The sequence below is a fragment of the Aspergillus steynii genome (assembly GCF_002849105.1).
Source record: "Aspergillus steynii IBT 23096 chromosome Unknown P170scaffold_2, whole genome shotgun sequence".
NCBI classification, from domain to species: Eukaryota; Fungi; Ascomycota; class Eurotiomycetes; order Eurotiales; family Aspergillaceae; genus Aspergillus; species Aspergillus steynii.
The window spans coordinates 917427-931917 of NW_020194399.1; the positions used below are offsets into that span (position 1 = coordinate 917427).

General features: G+C 55.0%; 8 protein-coding genes across 8 annotated transcripts; 6 read left to right on the forward strand and 2 right to left on the reverse strand.

Moving 5' to 3' along the window:
• Positions 1 to 742: 742 nt before the first annotated feature.
• P170DRAFT_83508 (uncharacterized protein) lies at positions 743 to 1611 on the reverse strand. Its single transcript, XM_024855407.1, has 2 exons — positions 1076 to 1611; positions 743 to 1027 (listed from the first exon to the last, which is right to left on the reverse strand). The coding sequence occupies exons 1-2, from the start codon at positions 1401 to 1403 to the stop codon at positions 879 to 881; spliced, it is 477 nt and encodes a 158-aa protein (XP_024706996.1). The 5' UTR covers positions 1404 to 1611; the 3' UTR covers positions 743 to 878.
• A 1968-nt stretch (positions 1612 to 3579) lies between these two features.
• Positions 3580 to 4930, forward strand: P170DRAFT_422678 (ESCO family N-acetyltransferase; the record flags this gene model as incomplete). Its single annotated transcript, XM_024847458.1, has 2 exons — positions 3580 to 3611; positions 3739 to 4930. 2 exons carry the CDS (start codon positions 3580 to 3582, stop codon positions 4928 to 4930), a joined length of 1224 nt encoding a protein of 407 aa, XP_024706997.1.
• Positions 4931 to 5011: 81 nt separating this feature from the next.
• Positions 5012 to 5413, forward strand: P170DRAFT_83456 (uncharacterized protein). The gene has a single exon (XM_024855405.1). It carries the CDS (start codon positions 5093 to 5095, stop codon positions 5360 to 5362), a length of 270 nt encoding a protein of 89 aa, XP_024706998.1. The 5' UTR covers positions 5012 to 5092; the 3' UTR covers positions 5363 to 5413.
• Position 5414: 1 nt separating this feature from the next.
• Positions 5415 to 7211, forward strand: P170DRAFT_83457 (uncharacterized protein). The gene is made up of 2 exons (XM_024855406.1): positions 5415 to 5647; positions 5723 to 7211. The coding sequence occupies exons 1-2, from the start codon at positions 5608 to 5610 to the stop codon at positions 7150 to 7152; spliced, it is 1470 nt and encodes a 489-aa protein (XP_024706999.1). The 5' UTR covers positions 5415 to 5607; the 3' UTR covers positions 7153 to 7211.
• A 931-nt stretch (positions 7212 to 8142) lies between these two features.
• Positions 8143 to 9088, forward strand: P170DRAFT_348657 (uncharacterized protein; the record flags this gene model as incomplete). The annotated part of the gene is made up of 2 exons (XM_024843690.1): positions 8143 to 8213; positions 8299 to 9088. 2 exons carry the CDS (start codon positions 8143 to 8145, stop codon positions 9086 to 9088), a joined length of 861 nt encoding a protein of 286 aa, XP_024707000.1.
• Positions 9089 to 9272: 184 nt separating this feature from the next.
• On the forward strand, positions 9273 to 10333 carry P170DRAFT_83623 (uncharacterized protein). The gene has a single exon (XM_024855409.1). The coding sequence runs from the start codon at positions 9456 to 9458 to the stop codon at positions 10173 to 10175; it is 720 nt and encodes a 239-aa protein (XP_024707001.1). The 5' UTR covers positions 9273 to 9455; the 3' UTR covers positions 10176 to 10333.
• P170DRAFT_471625 (translation initiation factor 2A) lies at positions 10220 to 12603 on the forward strand (the record flags this gene model as incomplete). The annotated part of the gene is made up of 6 exons (XM_024852860.1): positions 10220 to 10244; positions 10373 to 10442; positions 10509 to 10580; positions 10648 to 11071; positions 11133 to 11361; positions 11414 to 12603. The coding sequence occupies 6 exons, from the start codon at positions 10220 to 10222 to the stop codon at positions 12601 to 12603; spliced, it is 2010 nt and encodes a 669-aa protein (XP_024707002.1).
• A 134-nt stretch (positions 12604 to 12737) lies between these two features.
• P170DRAFT_83586 (glycosyltransferase family 8 protein) lies at positions 12738 to 14485 on the reverse strand. The gene is made up of 6 exons (XM_024855408.1): positions 14367 to 14485; positions 14070 to 14176; positions 13641 to 13939; positions 13492 to 13589; positions 12861 to 13407; positions 12738 to 12794 (listed from the first exon to the last, which is right to left on the reverse strand). The coding sequence occupies exons 2-5, from the start codon at positions 14098 to 14100 to the stop codon at positions 12939 to 12941; spliced, it is 897 nt and encodes a 298-aa protein (XP_024707003.1). The 5' UTR covers positions 14101 to 14176; positions 14367 to 14485; the 3' UTR covers positions 12738 to 12794; positions 12861 to 12938.
• Between the last annotated feature and the right edge of the window lie 6 nt (positions 14486 to 14491).

Sequence of the window (14491 nt, forward strand, 5' to 3'; positions counted from 1 at the left end):
GCATCATGGATAGATGTGCACACCGTGGCTGGCTGTGCGGTTTCTAGAGCCAAACTGCAAGAAATATCGAAACTCTTTACTCCGTACTTCCCCTGACTTTCATGTGAAACCTATGTCAAGGCATGGATGGAGTGTCTTGACTTTGCAAGTGGTGAGAGGGCATGGTGTGATGCTATATATGTATACCGTCCAAATACTAGGCTGCATCTACTGAGACGTTTTCACCATTTACAATAGTTCCATGAACTGTCTGTAGTCGTCAAGAACCTAGACTCTGAGCCATAGCAGATTATTTGGATATTTCATTCTTCTGGGGCAGTTGACAACGTTGCTCAGAATGAGGCTGGCACCGGTTTGAGAAAGCAACCCCCTGGTTTCAACCCATAACGCAGGTTGAACCAGATTCTGTCGTCTCTATATCAGCGAATGTAATCCCTTGAGTATCAGTGTCTTGGAGGAAATGTCGACGGTCAAACTATTTGAGAAGCCCAGATCGTTGTGGATAGGGGCTCTGTGTTGAGCCATCACACCGTCCCATCCTGCTAGCTTGACGTTGGCGATAGTCTCTTCTCTATGATGGTCTAAACATAAAACCATGAGTCTCATCCGAAGACATACGGAGAGTCAGCTCGAGAACTTACGCAGTCCGGTAGGTCCTGGAGATCTGGTCCTATCTAGAGCCAGTCCTGGCTCAAACGGATAAGGGGCGACGTGCCAGACCCTGTATGCTATTCTGAATGTTTCTCATTCCAGGATATTGCGGGCATCTGGAAATATCATGCATCCGGGCATCCCCAGAGAACGTTATGCTCTATCTACTACGATGATGCGATTGACTCCACCGATTCGTCATTGATCACACCTCGTAGTTGGGCACATCACAAAGGGGACAAAGTGGCATGGGTCATGAATCGCTTTTCGTATTCCCCACTACAAAGGGACATTCGGATTGTTGAACCCATGATGTAGTCTCGTCTCTGAGCGACAGACCCTCCCGCCTCCCACGAGAGGCCAGAGAACCTCTTCCCTGAGATGAATACATCAGCGAGCGATCGCACAATAATAAAGTACATACTGCGTATACATCCATACATACACAACGTAAAGAGCCGGGTCTCACCAAGAAAGGGGCAAATGAAAAAGGGGGCAGCAGGATGTCCGACAAAGAAAAAGCCAATGCAACATGTCGTACTTGAGCGACTCACCCTCGTGTTCACATTGTACGCCCGAACCTTCTCAAGGCGCGATAGGTCTGCTTGACAATGGACGCGCAGTCTCCAGTTAGAGGCGATGAATCTAAGTGGGAGACGGCGACGCAGGCGCGTTTCACAACCAATCCGCGGCCTTTGGGATGACTCGATGTGCGACGCTGCGTGATGCACCTGCTCCTTTCCCCCGGCCATTATTGGGAGCTGCCCTGCCCACCTCCGTCTCACCTTCTCCCCAGTCCGCGGTTGGGTTGGCAGAGGGTCCTCTCGATCCCGATCGGCGACTGAAGTGACAATCTCTGGCCTTTTTCGCCACTCTTGCGTTTGTCTCCCCGTTTGTTCTACTCTGTTGGAGAGCTATGACATCGGTCAGGTCCCGCCCCTGGACGGGGTTTGGGCACCTCGCTGACGAGGGACCCGTCGTGCCAACGCAGTCATTATTGTCGACTCCGTGGGGGCGAACTCCCGAGTGTAATCAACATGATAGTTCTTATGCTACAAACCAAGCCCCGCGAGCTAATCAACGGACAGATATATCAAATCCAAAGTCGGTGTGTAGGGGTCTGCCTCCCTGCCGGAACGGACCAGTCCCACGTAGGCTAATCTGTCGTTTCACAAACGGGAGAAAGCACAAAGAGGGATTTCTCTGCTGGCTCGGCTTATGTATGGACCGGTATATACAGGACGCAGGACAATCAGAGGCCAATCGACCGTTGATCCACTTGGCGGGGGGGCGATGATCTCGCGGACCTTCCAGGGTTCTTGCATCGACGGAGAGAGCCTGAGGGGCCTCAACAAACGGAGAGGAATTACAGATAAGGAGGACAGCGATGCAATGGGATCTGTCAGTTAAATTTGTCCAGCGTCCGCTTGGCTTCAGGTTGGAAGGAGATTGGGATTGACTGGGCGATTACTGGATTTGGCCGGGCGCCCATTCGGCGGTGATGACCGCACCGATGAGTTGGAAAAAGAAAAGAATCGAAGCGAACAGAGGATGACTCGCCCGTCATCGAGAGCTCCGGAAGCACCCTGGATACTTGGAGGGTGGAATGGCATCTCGCGCGGATCTCATAGCCCAGAAGGGATAGCCAGTGCATCCGACAGAGGGTTTGATTGGAATGCAATCCAGCTGTTGCCTCTTTCTTTTTTTATTTTTACTGATTGAATTATTGCTACAACAATACTTATTTTTGGTTCGTCAAAAACCAGCAGCAAACCGGTAAGAAAAAAAATAAAATAAAAAAGGAGAGAAGTCAGGAAAGCTACGCCGTACGAAAAGAGCAGGAAAAGGCCGGCGTGACGACACGCATGCAGCGGTGGTCCAGTAAGGACGGGCGAAGCATCAGCAAGGGCAGAGCGAGGCTGGGAAAGCCGTCTGGCATGAATGTACACAGCGTCAATAGTGTGGGGAGAAGGGTGGTGAAAGAGCATCATTCCATGATCATGGGGATGTGATGTGAGATAGATTAAGTGTAATCATTCAGGAGGTGATTCGCCACCTGGTCAGCTGTCGACAGGCCTCCCACCACCGACGGCGAAGGATGAGGTAGGGCTGATGTGGTTGGTGGCCATCGATTGGGCGTTGCTCATGATTTAAGGAGGCGAAGTCCAGAACCCGACATTCGAAAAGAAGTAAGACAGGCTGCTGAGACCGTGTTTGGAAGTTCCACAACCGTCACCAGTGGTGAGTGGCCCCAGGGGGGATTTATACTTCTAGGCACTGCGATTCCCTGAGTGGGTTTGATTTGATTGCGACGGTTCGCTCCTTATTCGATTAGAATTCTCCCGATCCTCATCCGCCAAGAATCGGCGCCCATCCAACCGTCAGAAGGATTGGGGGATATATAGCTGCTGGGATGGCCCAGGGTGGACCAGGAGTTGTCCTAGTTATCCCTTGATTCCCCATTCTGGTCGACCGTTGATCGGGTGGAAGTATTCCGTTGGCCTTGACCAACCCGAATTGCATCAGTGGAATCAGCGAAATCCGCGGAATCATCGAAATCATTTGTGTTGGAATCCAACTCATCGCAGGTAAGCCAGTCCCGGGCGCAAGGCAGAGAGCCAGAGAGAGAGAGAGAGAGAGAGAGCAAAGCAAAGGCAGAAAGAAGAGCAATATGACTAAAAGCGGACTAGCGCCCTTCGCACGCGTTCCGTCACTTGTCGATCAGCGCCGCCGCCTTCCGTGAAAATAAAATCAATCATCATCGGCATCATAAATACTCCTAAATTAATCCCATACTTAATATTAACCCTCGCTCACCACCCCTTTTTGTCCCCATTCTCTCTCCCCTCTCCCCTCCTGCTCTCAGTTTTACCTGCCTAAGGTCATCCATGCTCGGCTCAGTCCAATTCATGCCGTGAAAGAAAGGAGATGCCGTGGACTGTAACCAATTCATTCAAGCGGTACGTGTTTGCCCCCCCCGGTCCTGTCCCCATCCCCATCCCTTGAATCCCACCACTTGCGGCTAACGTTGGAAATCTGCCCTTCCTCGCTCCCCTCCAGAGGTCTTATGATGAAAACGTACGGTAGACCCTCATGGCGGGTTTACGACGACGACCAGCGCCCGGCGGCCAAAAAACGACGCGTCCAGCAGCCGTCCGGGAACGAGTCCGACGAGGCAGAGAATAGCCTGCAGTACGCCATCCGCGAGTCTTCAGCCGCCGTGCTGTCCAGCCCGTCGCGTCGCAACTCCATTCTGCTCTCTGAGGGCACGCAAGAAGACGATCTATCGACCCCGCCGTCATCTCCACCGCCTCGATTGTCGCCTCCCCCGGCAAACACGCGAAAACCGACTTTCTCCTTTCTCAAGCGCAAGCATTCTTCCACCAAGGACCCCGGGAATGGCACGCCGCTCACCGAGGTCAACTCGAACAGCGTGCGTGCGTCGACAGAAGCCCCCAAGAAAAAGGCGGCCACGTCACAGCCCTCGCAGCAGCAACCGCAACAACCGCAGTCGCAGCAGCAGCCGCCACCCGCGTTGAAGCAAATGCAGATCGACCTGGGCCACGAAGTGCGGAGGACGTGTTCGACCTGCGGCATGGAATACGTGCCCTCGAACGCGGAGGATGCGTCGCTACACAAGAAGTTCCACGACATGAACTCGACGGGCGTGGATTTGGGCAAGGCGTTTATGCGAGCGAATGCGTCGCGATGGGTTTACGAAGCGACCCGTTTTGAGGAAGGATACGTGGTCATCGTCGATCGGAAGGCATCTCCGACCGCGAAAAACCAGGCCAAAAAGGTGCTGGAGGTGATTGGCAAGGAGTTGTCGTCTCCCGAGATCCAGGACGACGTCCTATGGAGCCAGGTGGAAACGCCTAGACACCTACGCACGAACGGCTCGTCGGAGAAGGTCGACCGCTACAAGGTGTTTCTACACATGAAGGATAGTCGCTGTGTCGGGGCGTGCTTGACGGAGCGGATCTGGGAGTCGCGGCCAGTCGAGAAACCGTCCGCCCAGCCAAACGGCACCGACTCGGCGGTCTCAGCCCGCGCAGAGACGCATCCCGCCATCGTGGGAATCTCGCGCATCTGGACTTCCGGATCGTCCCGGCGCAAAGGAATCGCCATGGATCTCCTCGATTGCGTCGTCAGTAATTTTATCTACGGCATGGAGATCCCCAAGGAGCAGATGGCCTTCAGCCAACCCACGGAGAGTGGCAAGTCGTTGGCTCAGTCGTTCTTCGGGGACGGCGAGTGGCATGTGTATGAGGAGGAATAAATCAAGGACCGGCAAAATGTCTACAGTCTACAGTTGACCGTCGACAATACCAGCAGGATCCGTACAGGAGGCGAACAGATGTGATTTTCTTAGGTTTCATAATAAACGGGCCACTTGATACCCTTCTTTCTCGGACATTGGATTGTGGGGGAGGAAATTGTGATGACCATTTATCTCTTTCATTGTGTACCATCCAGGGTGTTTCTTTTCTTTTGTCTTTTTTTTTTTTTTTCTTTCTTTCTTGGGACGGTGGTTTTTGCATTGATGATCTCATTTTTATTTTATTCTTATCCTATTTTTTGGGTTGTTTTGGTTGATTCTTTTCCTGTTGTTGCCTTCGCTGTATCATATACCTTTCTTCCCCTTTTCCCCCTGTCGTTGCCTAACCCTCGAGCCCTTGCATGTTGTCATTCTGTGCGATTGATTGTTTAAAAAAGAATGGAAATCCCGGGAGAATGTAAACGGCCACGAATTTCCCTGCGTTGATCGCTGGTAGGCAAGCGAATTGTAAAGCGCACTGCAGAGCGTAACGCGTAGCAGCTGCCCGGAAGCCGGATGGTCAGCGGCCGTCAACACCCTTTCATTCCGCCGACGTTGGCAACTCTTGTCCCTTTCATCCTCCTCGCCCCCTCAATCGTCCCTTGCTCTCATGGTCAGTGCCCTCCGTCTTCACTGCGATGTCTGGATTAAATCCTTTCCGCCCTAAGAAGCCCGAGGGTGAGTTGGACCCGTCATTGCCGCGTTCTCCAAGTATCGACTCGTTGGATGAAGTTGCAAGGCTGACCATCGCAGATCCCGCAGGCCCTCCTTCATCCCATTCGACCTCTGGGAGCTCGTACTTTTCCGTCCCTCCTGCGTATACCGTCCCCGATACCTCTTTCAATCCGAATGGCATCCCCGACTTTCCTTCCCCAAATCCCACGCCGAGCAACGACGATTCGTTGTCCTCGGATGATCAGTCTGTCTCCGACCCCTTCCGTCAACACTCGGATCTGAGTGACGATGAGGGGGTCCGGCGAAAGCCAGCTCAGTTTCCTACCTCAAACCCTTCAAATCTCTCTCGAGAACTTCCCGACGAAGAATTCCGCCGGACCCGGCAACCAGGTCTCCCCTCCGCCCCTCCCGTCTCTGCGACAGCCTTCGGGGTACCTGCTGGGCTACCGTCGAGGAGCAGAACCCACGACCAGTATCCAGGACAGGAGAACGCCAGGCCACTCGGCGAGAATGCCCCCGTTGCCAGCTCCAATGCATCTATCCGATCATTGACCCCTCACGGCGGCACCCGTACGACAAACAGCAGCGTCACGGACGTATCCCAGACGCCGGCGCATCCGGGCATTGCACACTTCCCGGGGGTCGGACGAGACCCCAAACCTCTTGCCAGCCGCTCAGGTAACCGCGACAAGGTCCCTCCACCTCCACCGAAGAGTCACCATGGAAGGTTGATCAGTCCCACCTCCGGCACGGCGTCCTCCCTCTCTCAGCCCGAACCGGCCAGGCCTACCAACCGCTATTCTTTCCATGGGTCCCCCTCGGAGGCCTCCCTGTCACCGCGACCCGCTCAGTCGGAGGGAGGCTACTTTGCTGGACTGGGAGAGAAGTCACAATTGGAGCGACCCGGCGAGTCTTTGCGACGTAGCCAATCTCAGCACAAACGACCCCCGACGCCACCGCTCGCGCGGCGACACAGCCAGATGAGGCGATCCAAAACGACGCATTCTAAAGCTAACATGGCACGGTTATCGATGCCGCCTATCAAAGTGGATGTCACGGCCGAATCGCCTCCTCCGAGTCCGGGCTCCTGGTCATTAAACCCGGCTCGGACTCGGGATGCGCGGATCGACACCTCGTCCTCTGACGAGAATTCCTCCCAGCGTCCTCCTCTTTCCATCCAAACGTCGGAGTCGAAATCGTCCACCTCGGTCGCGGACACGTCGGCTTCTACGTCGCCCTCTAACCCCAGGGCATCGTTGAATAAGCGGGCATCACAGCAGAACCCCCTGCCCCCTCCTCCACCTCCGCGGCGCACCCGGGGGTCCAGTAATCACAGCAGTGACGAGACTCGTTCTACGAGTCTCCGGTCGGAGAAACGGGCGGAGGAGAACCCAGCATTCACACCGGAACCCTCGAATGCGCGGGACATTCTGGCCGACCTGACCCGCCTACAGAAAGAGGTGGACGACCTGCGCGGTCACTATGAAAACCGCAAGGCCAGCCACTAGGTAACTAATGGAATGCTGCATGGTAAGCACATAACGGCGAAGCAAGGGGGAGGGAGCTACATGATAATCCCGAGTGGGGACTGGCAACTGTTTAAAAGGGGAGGGGGTTGATTGTGTCCTATATAGCTTTGTACGTCATGGTTAGGATGATGCACGATTTACGATTGGTATGCCGCCCGTGTTCGACCGAGTAGAGAGGATCATGGTAGATATTCGTAGCGTTCATCCCTCGATCTGTCGTATCTACTCCTGGCTACCTCCATACCTTCTATCTACCTATCTACCTAAATAGTACAGACAATGGCGCTGACTCAGGCCCCGTCTGATTGGTCACCTGCACCCGTGACGGTGACGTCAGCCGATCAGGGGATTTGCCGTCTCTCTTTCTTCCTCGCGAGGATGTGCGATGCGATATCGCATGGAATGGACTGCCTCGATCGATCTCTTCCTGAGAATTCGAATTCAGAACCAGGAACCCTCACGCAGAACGGAAAGTCAAGCGCGGCCTGCTGGGTCTTCTACGCAGCGTCTAGATTGTCTCGGATGACGTCGCGGTGCAGCCTCACTTTGTGTTTCCAATCGCCATCCTCGACTTTGGTTCCATAACTCCATTCTCCCCCTTCGAATCTTATTGAAACCAAACCTTAATCCCGGCTGTGGAGAGCCGGCGCCTTGGGTCTTCTTTTCGCCGCCATCCCACGCTCGATTTGCCGTCTCGATCACCTTCACAGCTCACGCCATTCATATAGGATTGCTTTGCTCTTGTGCTCTTGACCCTCGAATTGACTGACTCTTGATTGCATTCAAATACCGACTCTTCTTTCTCATTCAGGTTCTTTTCGGGAGATACTACGTCCTTTTCTCTTATCTTCTTAGCCTGTTATTGTCCCTCCCTCCTTATCTAGGACCGACCTTTACTTAACCTCTTCTCGCTCACTTCTCTTCTCATCGTGACTTTGAAACAGTCGCAATCCGACACCAGCGTCAACCATGACAACTCCGACTTTGATTAACCTTCCTCCACCCCCTTCGGATCCGGTCACTCCTTCGGACATGGGCCCGTAAGGTTGACCCTTTTTTCTTTCTTTTTCTTTTCTGGTCTTGCTGTGATCGCTTGAATCTAGTCCACTAACGGCAGTCTGTCAGAGGGACCCCGAACTCTGGAACCACCTCCCTCTCGGCTCTGTCCACAACCGCCATCAAAGACGGCCATCAAGGCCAGCCTCTACCTCACGGTCGCCATGCGCACCATTCGCCTTCCACCTCCTTGAGTTCCACTACTCTGGAAGCAGAACGCGCCGATCGCATTTCTCGCCTGGCGGGGTTAGAACGGGTGGCCACCGCGCGGGCGGGGGGTTCGACTACTTCCCAACCGACCACTGTGCCCCCGAATATGCAAACTCCAGGCTACTTCGACAGCGGGATGGGACTGAAAGAGAGAAGCACGGTGGGTAGCGCTAGCGCCACGGGCAGTGTGGGAGCCCGCACGACCTGGGCCAGTAGCAGCGATGCACCCGATGTCGATAAGATGAGCGAAGACCCCGACGACGGCACATCCAGCGTGGGAAATATCAGCGAGGGAGATGCCAGTCTGGTCGGGTTTGGAGAGGGTGCCAGCACTATCAGCGGCCCCATCTCGCATCCCGGGCTCAACCGCACCTCCTCTGGAGGTCGCCCGACCTCCCTGGGCAGTCCAACGAGTCGATCCAACCCCATTGCGTCATTCTCTCATCTGTCGGGCGATAGCGCGAGGGCGCCCTCTGCGATGTCACCGACGGGATCAGTCACCCCCGAGCCCGCACAAGATGCTCGCATGGTCGACGGCATGACCTATGACCGTGACGTGGTCGACACAACGGTGAGAACTCCCCGAATGGCGACGCCGTCGGATCCAGATGTGCCTGGCGATCCGATCAGCGAGCAGCGTCTCGGTTGATCGACGGAGTGTTTCACGAAGAATGGAAGAAAACGAACCACCAGATGAACGCAGAGGTGACACCAAAAAAAGAAACGATAAAATAATAAAAAAGGAGAAGGAAAAGGAAAGGTGAAATAAGCTTTTGCCTCAATGGGTCTGTTCAGCAACAAGTTGAGCGTGCGGAAATTGTAATTGTATGGGACGGCCAGGATCGGACCAAGGATTCTCGGAAAAAGAGCTTGGGAAGCTCGTCTTAGGCTGGATTGATCTCACGGAATTTGTAGGATAGTAGGCAGTATTTCTCAGGAGGTTCACTTGCTTAGTATATGTTGTTTTGATCGAATTGAACTGATTCACCAGAAGAGTGCCGGTCCGCCGTAGGTCCATGGATAGGAACAATGGACAATTAACAATGAACCATGCGGAGCCAAAAGAATCGATTGTCCTCAAACGACCGAAAAAAAGACACGGAATGCCCGAGGGACTGCACAGCAGAAAAACCTCCGGGGGACAGCGAGAAGATCGACCTCGTGGCGGTTCTGCAGTTGGTTCTGCCCGCACTTTTGCTTGGGGCTGCGGCGAAAACCAACTCGAGTTTTCCCACTTCGACTCTTCCCTTCTTTTCTTCACCCTCCAACGCTCTCCCTCACCACCACCACCTTTCGTCCTCCCCACCCGCAATCCCCTCCAGTCTTCCTTGTCTCATCTTTTGCTGGCATTGACTTGTCTAGCATCGAGGATTCTCTGGGAGACCCGACTACTTCTCCAATTTGCCTTCGTTGTCACTTCAACCCGTCGGTTTCTTTGTGTGTCTTTGCTGCGTCAGACAAACAACATCTCGCCACGCATTGCCCGCAGCTCCAGAGCACCCCCAATTTGGTCGATTGTTGTTATCTTCGCTCTCCACGTCTCGGCCGCTACCAGACGCTCGTCCAGACGTCATCTTTTCCAGCCCTACCTGAGTTCCTCGCGCCATCCTCCCCGGTATTACTCACTGCGCCGCCGGGCTGCATCCCACTCAGTACCTTTCACGAGACCGGATTCGCCGAAGTCTTGGAACATTGCACCTGCACGCGCACGTTCCACTGCGATTGTGACTTTTTGATAAACTCGATTTTACACAGAAGAGAAGGCTAAACTAGAGTCAACATGGCTGCTCCTACACAGCTTGCGTGTACGTTTCACCTTCGTCTCCCTCGCCTCCCTCCTCGATTCGAGTAGGGTTCGAGTGGTTTTCGAGCCATTTAGAGCATGCGCCCGGCATTCGACAACAAAATCACTGACTCTTTGGAAATTTCGCAGACCGAACTGTTAAGGGCATTGGCATCTTTGATGCAGCTCCCGTTTATGGGCCTTTGTCGGGGTTTGAGAAGTATGCCGGATCCACGCTTACTATCTGACGACTCGAATAATTGGCTGACCTACATGCACCCTGCAGACCTGAGGGGAACCTCCGTTGCAGTGCCTATTCTCCCTGCGGCCGGTATTTTGCGTGGGCGTCTCCAGACAAGTAAGCATACTCGCCGATCTTCCGCAGTCGCCAGAGAAACAAGACCCCGTGACTGATCGCCTCCCAGGGTTACCATCGTTGATCCCTCCGTCGGCCATGCCATCACCAGTATCCCCGCCGACAACGTTTTTGAACTGGGATTCTCGCCGCTCGGAACCTACCTGATTACCTGGCAGCGCCCCACCAAGGATGCCAACGGTGACGCCGTCAAGAACTTGAAGGTGTGGAAGGTGGTGGAGACGCCTGCTGACAGCAATGGAGACGAGCACACGATCGTCGGCAGTTACGTTCAGAAGTCGCAGACAGGCTGGAACCTTCAGTACACGTCTGATGAGCGTCATTGCGCTCGTGTGGTCACCAATGAGGTCCAGTTCTACGAAAGTGACAACCTGTCGAAGGTCTGGAACAAGCTGCGCGTGGAAGGCGTTAGCGACTTTGCGCTGTCGCCCGGAAAGAACCAAGCGGTTGCGGTCTTTATCCCCGAGCGCAAGGTCAGTTCTGAACTATGAAACAATGACTGCCAACATCTGACTGATTGAATTGAATCCATAGGGACAACCCGCTGCCGTCAAAGTGTTTATGGTGCCGCAATTCGGCGCGCCGGTCTCGCAGAAGACCTTCTTCAAGGGCGACAAGGTTCAGCTGAAGTGGAATGCCTCCGGTAACACCTTGATTGTGCTTGCACAGACCGACGTCGACCGCTCTGGCAAGAGTTACTACGGCGAGACCACTCTTTACCTTCTGGGTGCTAGCGGAGGATTTGATTCCCGTGTGGACCTGGGTATGTTTTCTGTTTTTCGTTCCTGGAGCCACAGGTGCTGATTCATTGATAGACAAGGAGGGCCCCATTCATGACGTGACCTGGTCTCCCAACTCGAAAGAGTTCGGCGTTGTGTACGGTTACATGCCCGCCAAGACCACCATCTTCAACTTCCGTGGTGTTCCCCAGCATAGCTTCCCCCTGGCCCCTCGAAACACCATCCAGTTTTCTCCTCACGGCCGGTTCGTCTTGGTGGCTGGCTTCGGAAACTTGGCGGGCCAGATGGACCTCTACGACCTCGAGAAGAACTACTTCAAGATCACCACCGTGGAGGCGTCGAACGCGAGTGTTTGCGAATGGTCCCCTGACGGCCAGTTTATTCTGACTGCCACCACCAGCCCTCGTCTCAGAGTGGACAATGGAATTCGTCTCTGGCACGTCAGCGGGGCTTTGATGTACAACGAGGAAATGACCGAGCTCTACGACGTCAGCTGGAGACCGCAGTCGACCACCCAGCACCCTCTGAGCGATCCGTTCAACCCTCTCCCGGCCCCCCACCCTTCGGCTGCCGCGTATCTCAGCACCCGGAAGGCGCCCGTGAAGCCGGCCGGCGCGTACCGTCCTCCCGGCGCTCGTGGTCAGACGACGCCCTTGGCCTTCAAGCGAGAGGATCAGGGCGGTGCCGCCTACGTTCGGGATGGCGCCAACGGCGGTTCTTCTCTGAACGGATTCGGCAAACCCCGGAGACGCGACGTGCCGGGCGCTGAGGAATTCCTTCCCCCGGGAGCCGCTCCTGGAGGAGGCGTTGCTCTTCCCCCCGGTGCCGACCAGCCCGAGAAGCTCTCCAAGTCGGCCGCCAGAAACAAGAAGAAGCGCGAGGCGAAGAAGATCAGCCCCAACGGGGAGGACGGAGAAGCGGCACCGCCGGCACGCAGCCCGGACCGCCGCGGCGACAAGGGCCACGAGAACAACCGCTCCAAGGCCAACCACGCCGAGCGCAAGAACGCCAACAACCAAACCAACGGTGCGGCAGCTCCGGCCAAGGCGGCTGCGCCCGTGAACGTGAACGTCGCTGACGACGCCGCCGGTGCCCCCACCGCGCAGGAAAAGAAGATCCGCGGACTTTTGAAGAAGATCCGGGCGATCGACGAGCTGAAAATGCGGCTTGCGGGCGGGGAGAAGCTGGAAGACACGCAGATGAAGAAGATCCAAACCGAAGAGTCAGTGCGCAAGGAATTGGATTCCCTTGGATATACTGGATAGACGGGGGAACTGTGCTTTAGGATACATTCCCAGATCGCATTTGTGTTGCATTAGATATTCTGTTTGGATCTTGTTTTATGTCTATTCATCTGTCTTCTTTCTCTCTCTCTAAATAGGCTGTATATATAGTCTACCAATTCTGTTGTCATCTTGCTGGTTACTCTTCCTGACTTGGTGCTTTCATCTGATGTCTATTCCATGGCGTTTCAAGTAAATAAGAACCACCTCCGGCGACGGAGTTGGGGCAAAGTACTTACTGTATATACATTGGATGAACCAAACCCACAAACCTGATCACAACAAGCAAACAGCCTGCCCCGATAGTCTAGTAGCCATCAATACCCATCGGTAATTCCCCCCTCGCGCTCCCCGCGCTGCCGCTCCAAATTCGCCCGCCACCACCACCGATTCGTCTCGTCCATCTCCGCCTCCTCCGCCACCGGGTCCTCATGCCACGGCTTCTTCGCAAATATGTAATGCACGTTCTTGACCTGCTCATCCTGCCAGATCGCATCGTGCACCCCCTCCCACCGCAGCGTCTTCAGCGCATTATACACGTACGGCAGCGCCACCCACCGCCCCCGGAATACGTCCGAGAGCAGCTCCTGGTCCGGGAAGTCGTACCCCGCTGTCCGCGACGGCGTGTCCATGGCATCTCGGATCAGGGAGAACGTGCTCTGTGATGGTACGACCACGAGGAGTCCGCTGTTCAGCATCCCCACGCCGGTGGACGACGGCGCGCCGGAGGTTTGCGCCGCGGAGGGCGTCGCGTGTTGTGTTGTGAAGGCGCAGTTGGAGGGGATCCTGTTCGTGGTGAGCGTTAGCGAGACTCAGAGCACCTGGTCGCTAGACAGCGTTCAGCCACGGGGTGGGGGAGGGGGTGCATACCAAGTCTTCGGATAATGCGACTTCTTCAGGGGATTGCACGCGCAGGCATGACTTGCCGCGAAGACGCGATTCCCCGTCTCCTCGCCCTCGGTTTCGCCCTGACCCTCATCTAGCTCCATCTCCATCAACTCATCCATATTGCGCCTCACCAGCATGTCCCCGTCCAGCAGGACGATGCGGTCATACTCGACCAGCGAAAACACCACCAGCTTCGTCCACGTCTCCTGGAAGCGTGGATCGTGCGCGTACTCCCTGCTCTGGCCGGGCTGGAGGTTCGGGACGGGTTGGGTTCGGATCCCGCGGGCGTGCAGGGCGGCTTGGCCCTCTGCTGGGAAGGAGGAGGTGTAGAATGCGACGAAGGGGTATTGGGTGTTGGTGGAGCGGAGGGAGTGGAAGAGGGTGAGGAGGCCCGGGAGGTAGTCGAGGTTGGTGATTAGGGAGGCCCAGACTGGGGGGGGGGATTGGTTCTAGGTTAGGAAGTTGTTTGGGATCGTCGATTGGTATTGTATTGATTGAAGGGTGGGATGGATATGGATGTGGAGGGAGGGGATGCATGCTCTGCGACAGCGTGGACTTACTCCGTTTCGGGGGATTCGTGGATTCGGCCATTTTGGGATCCGGTGGATAGGATAGAGGGTCAATTGAGTGCTGATTTCTTTCGTTCTCACGGCATGGTCTGGCGCAGCTGTTGCGGAGGAGGGGAATTCCATTAATAATGAACGGCGGGGATCGCGATGCTTCTCCGATCTTATCGGCGCTTATGTAAGGAGATCTTATCTCCGCAGGGATCACGTGCGGTTACAGTGTCTACATTACAGGCAAAGAAGGGCCAGGATTCAAGGCAAGAATGTCGATTTGGGGAAATGCGTCCTTACCTGGATAAACAAGCAGAGGTTTCATTGCGTCGAATACGATTCCACGCAACAGGTCAGGTCTACTAATTAACCCGTCTACAATGAGATGTCCCCATTCTCTCTTGTTTCCATGCCCGTTCAGCTCC